This window comes from Eptatretus burgeri, chromosome 7 (genome assembly GCF_056783735.1).
Source record: "Eptatretus burgeri isolate ZD-2024b chromosome 7, Ebu_testis_v1, whole genome shotgun sequence".
NCBI classification, from domain to species: Eukaryota; Metazoa; Chordata; class Myxini; order Myxiniformes; family Myxinidae; genus Eptatretus; species Eptatretus burgeri.
In genome coordinates, this window is record NC_140967.1 from 77,092,090 (window position 1) to 77,105,326 (window position 13,237).

Consider the following 13,237-nt stretch of genomic DNA (forward strand, 5'->3'; position numbering starts at 1 on the left):
GACCTTTTGGATCCCAAGCCGCTGCCCTAACCACTGCGCCAATTCCAGGCTTATATTTTTACTCTTTTTTATGAAACTATATTTTCATAGTTTTGGTGCATTTTATAAAAAAAAAAAAACAACTCGGGCACTCTTCGACATCCCGACGTCACCAGATATGCCTGCGCCACATTATGACATCATTATACATACTTGTAACAAGTTTAATTTAAAATCCCTGAACCCAGATTCAAAATATTAAATTATTCTGGCAGCCAGACCATATGTCCAAACAGGTTGAAATTTAAAACATATATTCCACATGACAACTACATCATAATTGTGAAGTTTCACGTCGATTGATGAAGAGGTTCCAGTGAAAGAATTATTTCAAGATTTTTGTTCGATCTAAAATGGCTGCCAGACCATGTGACATTAATTATTCACGAACACCCTGGTATCCCCAAGGCTTGGGGAACATGTGGGTGAAGTTTCCCCTCGGTCTGCCAAGCCGTTCTGGAGATGAAGGTTTTTAAAGGTTTATTGCTCAAAAAATTCATAGCTGCCAAACCATGTGACCTATGCCGTCATAGGTGAGAAACTTTTGTTGGTCATGGAAAGGCGATCATACTTGAAAAGGTTTGCCTCAATATGTTCAGCTGTTTCATGGAAGAAGATTTTTGAAGGCTTTCATGTTAAAACAATATGGCTGCTGAACCACGTGACGCCCCCCCCCCCCCAAATACTATTTAGCCCGAGATGACCCTCAAAATCTTTCATAATGATCGGATAAAGCGTTCGCCATCTGCAATTATGACGTCATTGTGTCAATCAGATAAGTGGTTACAGAGAAAATTAGCACGGACGGAGGTACGTATGGATGGACAACATGAAAACAATGCCTCTGGCGACTTCATCAGCAGAGACATAAAAAAACAAGAAAAAAATAAATGCCACAGAGTTGTCATAGATTGGCATACTTGTCATTTTAAAACTTGTGCAGAATGTAAATAACAGTGTACACGATATCTTATTGGAGACGTGATAGATTGATAAATTAACGGTATAATGGTCATTCATATTTGACATTTAGGTAATATCACCATAAGTATCGTGCCGTATTATCAGCTGCGTATCGCTATACATGAGTATCATTGGTTTAACTGGTCTAATAGTTTTAAAAGTATAAAAGGAGGAGTTCTCTGCCCTACCTCTTAATGTGTGTTGGCTCAGTTGTCTGAGATTTCGGTTTATTTTAACAAATGGGTCAACATAGTGGCCCATAAATCCTCTTTTCCAACCACTGCATTGAGCAGTATTCAAATGGTAAATCCTGAAAAAGAATCCAAACGAGTCAAATCGTTTATTTAATCACTGTCAATGTGAATATAGTGTTAAGGCTTGACTAGTTGTCAAACCCACCACATTCTGATAGTTCTCTGTTCACAAGAATATAAGACATTTTAAAATTACAATTGACCATTTTCCCTTCGGAAATACATGGTATAGTGTACAAGAACCAATAGTAAATAACAGAAAGCAGTCCATAAAGAGCCAACAGCCTCAGAGATGTTTCAATTCACATGACATAACTCCCAATTATAATCAGGAAGTATAAAAGGTCAGCGAGAGGGAAAACAAGGCACAAGATAGATTATTAATAGCACAGTGTCAATGCGTAAGACCATATGTGGACCACGTGGACAATTTGTTCATCAAGGTTCTTCATATAGTTAGACATGCAACACGTACAAAACAATCTCCAAATGAGAATAAAAATGGGTGAGCATGAAATTAGAAGGAATAATGAGGATGGTACAGCTAATTTCATGCGTCATCATGCTACATCACACTCATCGTGGTTGCCTCTTTCATGCAATGATACCATGCTGGCAAGAATGTTGTGAGGAAACTCAGAACCTCGTACACGCAAAGCGTAGCATGCGTCTTCCATCTTAAATAGGCTCTGTCGCAGCACAGGCAGCTTGCGTGAGAGCTCATGTGGGCCCGAATTTCCCAAGATGCAGAATCCATCATAGATAGAACGCACAAACTGGCAGAGGCGAAAGGGTGTGTCAGGGTCAGCAGAACCAGAGCCCATGCTCATGATGCAAACTCGCATCAGCTCGCCGGTCAAATCTGCCACCCCGAGGATGTAATCCGGCAAAGGCAGGGGCAATTTTGCTGCAGGCTGCAACAGCAAGTGTTCACGTATATGGGTGATTGATAAACATGACACATGTAACTTTATCACAACGAGCAAGCAATAATCACTGGTAGATTCATTACAAGGTACAATAAAAGATATTGAGGTTCTCAAATGCTAATCCTGACAAAAGTTAGAAGTGCAAGAAACCTTGCAAAGGTCAGTGACGTGTTCCTCAAAGGCGAGTCACTTGAAGGCCGCTCTAGACTATCATGCAATCTGCCTGTGAAGCACCAGGATGGCAACTCATAATTGTTTCTGACCTATTCTGCCATGAATCAAGCAAAGACAAGACAACTCGGAGGTGAGCACACCACTAATGAACTATCCTGCCACATTGCTTGAAACAGTCATCTATAAACTATAAGAGGTGTGTGTGTGTGTGTGTGTGTGTGTGTGTGTGTGTGTGTGTGTGTGTGTGTGTGTGTGTGTGTGTGTGTGTGTGTGTGTGTTATCATATTTCTCAGAGATGGCCAAACGGATCTTCATCAAACTTTCAGAGGTTCATCAGTGAGTGCCGTGGAATGTTTTAGGCAAAAAAAAAATTATTGAAAAATTCTGAATTTTTTTTGTATTTTCATCTCTACCAAAAAAGAAAAAAAATTGATTTATTTTAAATGTCAACAGAATTAGATCAGCACCAGGCAACACAGGGTACCCCAGCTTGTTTCAAATAAAAGTGCAAGTTAAAAAAACACAGATTTGGTAATATGTTCCTTTGCCAAAGAAAATCCCCACACCACCCATAATTAAAGTTCCTTTCAAGCATTTTAAAGCCAGGTGCTGATAGTTTGATAACAATGCGTCAGATTTTCAGTACGCCAACATCAATGTCCATATACTCAATCCACATTTGTAAAGGAGATGGCCTGGAATTAAGTGGATGCAATGAGACCACAGAAGAGAGTGTAGAATGGGAGGATGTGAAGACACCATATAGCTCTTGGACTTGCAGACTGGTTTCATCTCAGACATCTCACATTACAGGTCATCCCCAATTTATTGTCTTTGGACAGTGTGTAAGTAAGGCATATTGTAAAGCTGGCTCCATAATTTGTGAGAGAGCAAGCAAAATCACAAGTGAGTAGCATTCCATAATGATTGTAAGTTGGCCATAATGTAAGTTCCATAATGATTTATCTTTACATTATGAAACATACATGTACCAAGTTTGACTTGGATCCCTTCAGCCGTTCTTAAGTTATCGTGGCAACAAAAAACTATCATGGATGGACGAACAGACGGACAGCCGGATGCACGACCCAAAAATATAATGACTCCGGTAACTTCGTCAGCGGAGGCATTACAAATAAATAAATAATATATATATATATATATATTTTTTTTTAATCACATCACTTACAGAACCCAATTATGCAAACAAGGGAAGTTGCTGTGATCTCCAGCTTCGAATAATGTTTTGATTTGGTAGTAAACAATCACTCCCATTCTCACAAACTCAATGGGATTTCCTCAAATAAATGAAAGAAAAATGCAAGATACCGATCGTGTGCTCATTAACCATTACCTTCTGGCGAGGCTCTGAACCTTTTAGGGAGAATTCAAGGTGTCTGTTCACCTCTTCCAGTCCAATTAGCTTGTGTGTACGCAAAAAATGCTGAAAAGAAACTGCTTCTACGTACTCTTGCAAACCTGGAAAAGGAGACAATGGCTTGAGTGAACATATCGTGAAGCTAAAAGGGAGATCATCAAGTAGCCATACACCTGGAAATTAAACAAAATAAAATGTTATACAATTCCTAAAACTGAAATCCATGAAATGTAAAAGCTCAGAAAAATGCCCAAATCACCGCTATCAAAGACCTTTATCGATGAGGTATGACTCATCTGTGTACCTGAAGTGGTTAATTTGCATGATTAGCAGAAAGACAACACACACACACACACACACACACACACACACACACACACACACACACACACACACACACACACACACACACACACACACACACACACACACACACACACACACACACACACACACACACTGCCAGGTTACCCTTAAAACAAACAAAAAAACCTCCCCAAATCAAGTCAGGGAAAGGTCAAAAATATCGATGGAAAAGGGAATGTCACCATGAATCCAATGAGACCACAGAAGAGAGTGTAGAATAGCAGTAGAGAATAGTGTAGAATAGTGCAATTGGAAATAGGCACAGAAAGTCGACTCCTAAAGCATATTATAATGGATACTAGGTGAACCCATGAAATTTAAAACCTCAGCTTTCAGGCCAGGTCAATTGAAAAGTTATGTCAATTTGCCTGATGATGGACACATTACTTGCACGTTGTGCAAATTACGAAAATAATCCATCAAGTTAACAACTCCCTCTTCTCTCCTTACCTCTTTCTCTTCTCTCCTTCAACCCTTTCCACCCCCAATCTCCCTTCAACATTTCCCACTCCCCCTTTCTCCTACCGACTTCCCTCTGCCACCTCCCCTCTTAGTCCAGCAGCCAAAGGCCAAATTTTCACCTAACCCTAACATCTCTGATAAGGTTTTTTTCTCTGCTGATTATTCACCCATGGGGTGTATCTAATGATATCCAGGTGAGTGTGAACCTGTCACCCTTGAGCAACTTTAAATATTCAAGATGGCTGCCATAATAGTCTAAAATTCTAAAATTCCTATTCTTTCAATGTAGTCGGCCAGAAATCAATGATTTTATTGTTCAAATATATGTTTTGAGTTTCAACAATATGTGGAAAATAGTTTGGGAAATATCAGCTGTACCGTTGCTATGGTAACGATTAATATGACTACCGTTATGTCAGTAAAATATAGAAAAGTGGCAATCTGCCATATATTTCAAGAATATGTACATTACAACATTGTTTTTTTTTTTTTTAATCTTTTTGGCAAATGCTCTTGATCACTGCATTGAGTAAAATAGGATGATGAATTGCATTTTTCTGTTGCCATGGTAACTATCTAAAATGATCACTGATTAGTTAGGTGTTAAAGATGCACAGCATATAATGTATATACTTGTACATTTTATCTTATTTGTTTTTTACCTCATAAACCATATGGGGGCTGATTTGGTAATAAACTGTAAGATGTTGTCATGGTTACCACAAAGATGCCACTGTAAATTGGTACCGAATGTTTTTAATCATGTTTTTTTACTATAGTCCTGCACCAGAAAAGGAAATTTTAGCTGGACCCAACATTTCTTGATATGATTATTTTCTCTACTTCATATGCATCTTCGTGATGTATATTATGATATTCATGTGGGTGTGACCTTCTCAGCCCTGAGCAACATGATGAATTCAAAATGGCGTCCAGGAAATGAGGAAAAATACTAATTTTTACATGTCGATGACCATATCAATTAAAAACACAATGAACCATGTTTTATATCATTTTAATGACAGCTAGATTCTTCTGAAAACTTAGTTTTACATATATTATATGATTAAAAACGACATTACATATTTAGGTCACAATGGCCACAAAGAATGAGAGATTAATATGTTTCTGATGGATTATTGAGAAAATCAGAAAAAACAAGTGACTGGGTTTTCAAAAAGATATTTTTAGATGAAATATTTATTTCGAATTCACAGCTATTCAAAGTGCATACAAATGCAATAAAAGCCACTAAGGCTTCTTTAAGGTAGTTAGTACACATACCATAAATAATGGTGACTACATCAAATCAAACATGGTATTGTTACGAATTTTGGCCCGTCCGACATGTGATCGGCCACGTAACTTGAATCGCGACGCGTCGCCCACCAGAACGGACAATTCAGTCGTGACCCTCCGGGAACTTCCGCCAGGAGCCAGTCACGGGTGGGGGTTTAACCTCACCACGATCGTGCCAATTGCCCACCCGCGCAGGATAGGGTTGCTCGCCAAATTCGACCTACCTAAGTACCTGCGCGAGTGGTCCACCGGGCGATCGTACCTCGCCGCAGGTCGACTTCGGACACGAACCGCTTAAGCAGCTCGTTCCGTGCTGCAGGGATAACCGAGCGGAGTTATCGTCGACCTCGACGGTTCAGATTACTTATCGGGTGTTTCAACCCACTATCAATCCCTTACGTGATGCAAGATGGAACTTTCAAACAGAGGAAAGGACGCAACGAAACGGGAAACAGTTTGACAAGCAAGCACTTTATTTTACACACACACAACACACGCACATAAGGCAGTAATGCAATGTGCAGCAAAAAGGAAAATGCAACAAAAGCAAAAGCACTACTACCGACTATAATTATTTACAACACTTAAACAATTATACTTGGCGGGACTCGGCCGCACATCATTCATTCAAAATAAACAGGAAAGACTTCCCCATAGGCAGGGACCAAATGTGCGCGGAACCTGGAGGAGCGGCAAGGTCCACGAGACCGAAAAGGTCTTACCCGCGTCCTCGTGACGCGATGGCGGGTAAGCTGCAATATCCGCGCAGCCGCGCCCCGACTCCGTGCCCCTGGCGTGGTCGGTGAGCCCTCTCCGGCGTGCTCCGCGCCAGCACGGTTGGGTCGGCACCACGGTTAGGGTGGGGAATGAACGGGGCCAGCGGCACTATCTCAGCGCGGATGGGGGGGGATTGTTGATGCTCAGGGTCGAGCGAGAGGAATGGCTGGCTGGCTTGGTCGCTTCTGAAAGCGAAGGTGGCTCGATTCAAATGACGAGACGAGCCCAGCGATGAGACGAGCCCAGCGACAAGACGAGCGACCCCCACACTACAACTACGAGTTTCACACAGACTCGCGTCTTTTATAGACCGGGGGAGGAGCCTGTATGCAGATTTTAGGATCAAAACGCGATTGGAGGCGGGGCCGCGCCACCCTCTGTTCAGCCATTGGTGTGGCAAAAAGGGGCGTGAGCCTCTTTTCATCCGAATTCCTTCCTGAGAGGAATTCACATCAATTGCGCTTGGAGGCGGGGCCACACCACCCGATGCTCACCCATTGGACGGAGGAAAAGGGGCGTGAACCTCCCTGATCCGAATTTCTCTCCCGTAAAGAATCCACATTCATCGCGCTTGGAGGTGGGGCCATACAGCCCGACGCTCACCCATTGGATGGAGGAAAAGGGGCGTGAAGCCTTCCTGATCCAAATTTCTCTCCCGTGAAGGCATCCATTGCACTCGTGGCTTGCCGCGTTCGGCAGCAATCACCGAACGGCTTCGGACAGTACGACGTTCGGTGTTGACTGGTGGTGGGGTTGATGGTTGTGGAAGGAGAAAGGCGAAGGTGGTGGGGGGTTTGCTGTGGTGGTTTGGTGGTTGGCAGGCGTCGTTTGGGAATGGCGGTGAAGCGATGTTTGTGGGATGGAGTTATGGAGGTAAAAAGGCGAAGGTGGTGTTTGAGTTGTTGGCGGCTTAATGGTCCAAAATAACGATAGAGAAAGAAAAATGGCTAACTCAAAGCGTCACAGCCTGGATGAATCACATATTCCCTCTAAACAAGTGTGGGCTAACTACACATGAACTTATCGATATATCTCACCTGAGGACCCTTTATGGTGTATTGCGAATTTCCACAGCCGTAACACGACCCCCTCCCCTTTTTACAGACTCGTTCCGAGTCGTCAAATTTTCGTGTGCCATCATGTGCAGTTCTTCCAGAAACGTTTTACTTTCGGATCCCTGAGTGCGACATTCATGGTATTCGTGTCCCCAAAATAAATAACCTACGGTCTGAGTAACTAACTAAATAAACCCACTCATACGGACGACTTAAATAAATTGCCAGCGCTAAGATACACATACCATGGGCGCACTCATTTGTACAGTACATCTTAACACCTTACAAATTTTATACTAAACCATGGCCCAGGATCAATGGACTCTGCAAAGAGAAAAGCAGTTAGCAGGGAGCCAGGCTGCTCGCATGCAGTCTCTGGCTCAAAACAATGCAGGTGACAGAGAATGTGGCCGGCTGCACACACGCAGTCCAAGGCCTCCCCTTTCGAAATGAACGCAGTGAACCACAACGGTGCATGGGCTGCACAAACGCAGTCTCCGTGACAGCTCAAGTGGCACACACAATGAACGCAATGGATGGATGGATGGATGGTTGAATGGATGGATTCAAACACGGTGCACGGGCCGCCACTGCAGGCCCGTGTTGTAGCTGCCAACAGGGCAGTCCTCGCAAACTGTGCGACAATCCTGGCGCACATGGCAATGAACAAGGGGGGGGGGGGATGCAAAACAGAACGGGGGCAAAATATGACGAGGGCAGTAGGCATGGATGGCAAAGGTGTGCAGACAAGGAATGACAAGGCCGCTGTAGCAAAACACAGCTGGCAGTGAAGCTGACCGGCACAGGCCTTGCAGGAAAACAGCTGGCAGACGTCGACCGGCACAGGCCTTGAAGCAAACAGCCAGCCGATGAAGTGGCCGGCACAGGCCTTGCAGCAAAAACAGCCGGCAGATGGCCGACTGGCACAGACCTTGCAGTAACACAGCCAGCCGATGAAGTTGGCCAGCCTTTGCCTTTCAGTAGAGGTTGGTGGAGGGAGTGCGGTGGTGCTGGCCACTCGGAAGGCGGGCTCGGACCTACCTAGTGTCTCTCTCCGAACCTATCGCCTTTGCCTGTCTCGGTCCATACCCACCCCCTTAATTTGTCAAAACCCAATTTAGCCCCCACTTATTTTTTGTTGTTTTTATTTTCATCTTTACTTCCCCACTAGAAATCATCCCCTAACCCCCTGTACTGTCCTTGTTCGGCTAACCTATCCTGTCACCCAGCCTACTCCCAACCACTACGTTCACTTCCTGGAGGGGAATAAGGGAGAGCTAGCGTCCTGTGTTCGAGGCCCAACTCAAGCCTCAGGATGGCCTCCTCGGAGTTCAGCGATCTAACCCAAAGTGGGTCCAGCGGCCCAAAATGAGAGCGAAGGGATGGATGGTGCGGAGGGGTACACTTCCTATCTACCCTATCCATTTAACTTTTGAACTACCCCGGGGCTTTCAACAAGCGCCTCTCGCTTAAACTATCGGTTCTAACAACCAAGATTCCTGTCGCCTGTGTTGGTGTCCTCACAATTTTGGGCCTCGCCCCCCAATTTTCCCTCCGTGCCCTCACACGGTTTCATGGCTGGGACACGTGGCTCCCTTGGCAGGAACTACCCTCTGCCGATTCTCCAGCTATGGCACCCCCGGGCACTACACTGCCTCCGAGCCTACCAGCTCCCTAAACACCGAGGAGTGCCCTCCATGGCGACTCCCCTGAAACACTCACGTGGCAGGCTGGCTTCCCGGGCCCCTTTCCGAGGGTCACCCGTGCTCACGACACTGCCCACGCGGCCAATGGCGCCCCGGGCCCCCACATCATGCGGGCGCACCCGTGCCCACTACGCTATCCCGGCCCCCCATGGGCCTTTGGCCTACCGCGGCCGACTAGCCCGGTGCCCGGGGTACCCACTCAGCGATACTCACCTTTCGCAGCCACGCTCCCAGCCCGTCAACAGGGCTCCTGCACCCCTCCAAAACAGGTTTCGAGCCTACTTCCCCACCAACAACAAAACGACCTCCATTTTCCAATTTGTCTATCCCAGCGAACTCACTCGAAACTGACCCCGGGGTCGCTTGGGCGGGAATCACTCCTCCCCCCAATCACTCATCGCACCATGCATTCCACAATCACTCCATTCACTCAGACCCGCTGGCCTCACTCACTCACCAAGTACATTTTCCTTCCACACTTCTCAACTCACACCGCTGAATCCTGCCATCCTGCTCACGAAATCCCCTAACTAACTCGTGCGCCCACGTCATCCCTTAAACTAATAGCACATCCTTTTAACACTATGTAGCTAAGCTACGTCCCTACTACACATCCAAAAGTCTGTCTTTGTCTCCAAATAATTTCATTAAAAATCAATTTCCCAACCTAAATCTCATCTAAATCCCTCTACCTCATCCATTCCACAGGCCCCATGAGGACTTACCCCCGCCCCATGAAGCCGGTCAAGCTAAGCTAACCCTTCCCCCTAACTAGTTGTTATCCTGTGCTCAGGCAGGGGGGTCTTCCACCCCTTGCCCGGGAATCCTGTTCACCCGAAGCGAGGCTTGCTTTTTTTTTAAAATTGCGCAGCACCAGCGCGGCAACTTGCAACCTGCACACCATCGTGGCAATTCACAGCCGCGCACCTTTGGCGTGACGTCATGGCGGCCTTTCGCACTTTGCGCACCTTGTCCCTCGTGGACGGCACCATCCGGCAGGGATTCATCCTCCTGCCGAATCCCAACCCCACGTGCAGCCATGACGTCACCCTGCGCATTTAAAAAAAAACAAGCCTCGCGTTTCGAGGGGTTCCCTCGTTTGTGGTGTACGAGGTGCAGTGGAACACGAGAAGCAAGAGTGTTAGCAGCAACTCCGCTTTATTGCGCGTCCTGGTGTATATTCCTGCCACCCCTAGCGGGCGAGTCATGATATATACGAAAACCCAATCACGTGATACAGCACACTCCTCCCCTCGTAAAATGACAAGTCAAATGATGAAAGGACAATCATAACATGACCAACCGAAACCAATCAACACTCATAATCCTCCAAGTACCACGGCCGCACCCTGACCCGTCTTGGACGGGCAGCGACGCCAGACGGCCCAGGCTCAGACGCCTCTCGGCTCGGTCGAGGTGACACCCTCGCCGGACTTGCGCCATCCGCAATAACAACCGCCCCTGGCCGACCAGCCTGCCCGACGTCCTCGGGCAGGATTGAATCAGGTGAAGACCCCATGGGCGTCGGCACATCCAGCCCTGGCGATACAACGTCTGGCCACGGCGACATTACAGGTGGGGGTCCCACATCGTTCGGCCCGGGGAGGGGGGGTGACGCTGAACAGCAATCATGCATTTGGTCCACGTGCCGCTTCCACACCTCCCCACTATCAGTCCGCACCATGCAATTCGCCGGCCCCAGTACCACAGAGACCACAGCCGGCACCCATTTGGAACCGTGGAAATAATCGCGCACCATTACCCGCTGTCCCACATCGAAACCGCACAGCAGCGTCGGACGCGACACCGCCCCACTCCCTGACACTCCAGGTCGTAGCAAATCCAGTCTGGACCGCAATGTCCGTCCATAGAGACGAATGGCAGGAGAATCACCTGTGACAGGATGAATCGCGTTCCTGTAATGGAGCATAAAGACATCGACCACCGTCTGCACAGGTGCAACACCCCCCCCCCCCTGCGCAAAGCCCGTTTCAACATCTTAACAAACGACTCAGCCTGCCCATTCGTCTCAGGATGATATGGTGCGGACCATAGATGTCGAATACCATTTTTACGCATAAACTCATCAAATACACCTGCGATGAACTGCGGACCGTTATGAGAGACCAGGATCTCCGGTAATCCTTTATTAGCAAAGATCGTCCGCAGTTTCTCTCCTGTAATGTTTGCTGATGTATGCTGCAATACGACAACCTCCGACAATTTAGAGAATGCATCGATCACAATCAAAAACATTTTGCCATTAACCGGCCCCGCAAAATCTACATGGACCCTCTGCCAGGCCCTGACTGGGGTCGGCCATCGTCCCGAGGCTCGACGCGGGTTATCAGCATCTGTTTGACACGTGGCGCAACGCATAACCAACTGCTCAATGTCTTTGTCCAACCCCGGCCACCACAACAAGCTACGAGCAAGACTCTTGGTCTTCACGACGCCAAGGTGACTGACATGCAGTTCTTCCAAACACCGCTGCCTGAACTTCGGCGGAATCACCGCCCTCATTCCCCACATAACGCACCGTTGGACCAAAGACAGCTCCGATGCGCGCGACGTGAAAGGTTGAAATGCCGGTGTCGAAGGTAGATCGCTCCAATTCCCCGTAGAAATCGCCTGGACGAAACGGGCGAGCACTGGATCATGAGCCGATTCCACCGCGACCTGTCTGGCCGTGATCGGCCCACTTTGGACCTGGCCCAGCGCGAACACATCGACCTGGTCGGCCGACTCAGACGCAGCTGGACCCTCCGCACACGGCAAGCGTGAGAGCCCGTCGCAGTTAGCATGCTTCTCGGTGCTTCGGAACTGAATATCATAATCGTAAGCAGCAAGAAACAGACACCACCGCTGTATTCGCGCGGCCGCTACCACCGGTACCCCGCGTTCAGGTCTCAGGATGAATTGAAGCGGTTTGTGATCCGTCTGCAAAGTGAAATGCCGCCCCAGCAGGTATTGATGAAACCTCCGCACACCCCAGATGAGGCTGAGAGCCTCGCGCTCGATCTGGGCATATTCCCGCTCTGCTGCGGACAGGGTCCGGGATGCAAAACAAACAGGCCGCTCGGAACCATCGTCCATCCTGTGGGAGAGCACTGCCCCGATGCCATATGCAGAGCTGTCGCATGCCAATAAGAGCCGACGCGCAGGCTCGTAGTGCACGAGGACCGTATCCTCTGTGAGCAGCCGCTTGACGCGGTCGAACGACGCCTGGTGTGCAGGCCCCCAGGCCCAGCGCTCGTCCTTCCTGAGCAACCGTGTTAACGGCGCAAGTTGTGATCTGAGCCCGTGCACAAACCTTTGGTAATACTAGGCCATACCAATGAACGAGAGCAGCTGCATCTTGTCGCGAGGCGGTGGCATGTGCTGAATCGCCTCCACCTTCCGAGGACCTTTCAACAGCCCCTCCGGCGTGATGATGTGCCCGAGGTATTTCAAGCACTGCTTGAAGAACGCGCACTTGTCCCTGTTCAAGCGCAAGCCGCACGCTTCTAGCTTTGTCAGCACTTGGGCAATGTTCGCAAGGTGCTCGTCCGCCGTTTTCCCCGCAATGAGCACATCGTGCAGGTAGGTCTGAGCGGGCAGGCCAATGCAAACCTGATCCATGGCTTTCTGCCACAAGGCTGGGGCCGAAGCAATCCCAAAACAGAGTCGGGTATATCGATGGAGCCCTTGACACGTGTTGATTGTCAAAAGCTCGCTACTTCCGGGATCCATCGCCAGGTGAAAATATGCATCACGCAGGTCTAGCTTCGTGAATTATCGACTCCTAGCCAATCGTGCATATATTTCATCGATTGACGGCAGTGGATATAGCTCC

The 13,237-nt window shown here is 47.6% G+C and overlaps 1 protein-coding gene across 1 annotated transcript in view; it reads right to left on the reverse strand.

Annotated features, from left to right (window-relative positions):
* Positions 1-1,323: 1,323 nt before the first annotated feature.
* TSNAX (translin associated factor X) overlaps positions 1,324-13,237 on the reverse strand; it is a 74,901-nt gene continuing 62,987 nt past the window's right edge. The window contains exons 6-7 of the mRNA XM_085890347.1: positions 3,714-3,838; positions 1,324-2,170 (exon numbers count right to left, since the gene is read on the reverse strand). Coding sequence (XP_085746473.1) covers positions 1,817-2,170; positions 3,714-3,838 — 479 coding nt within the window. The 3' untranslated portion in view covers positions 1,324-1,816. The remainder of the gene's footprint in view (positions 2,171-3,713; positions 3,839-13,237) is intronic.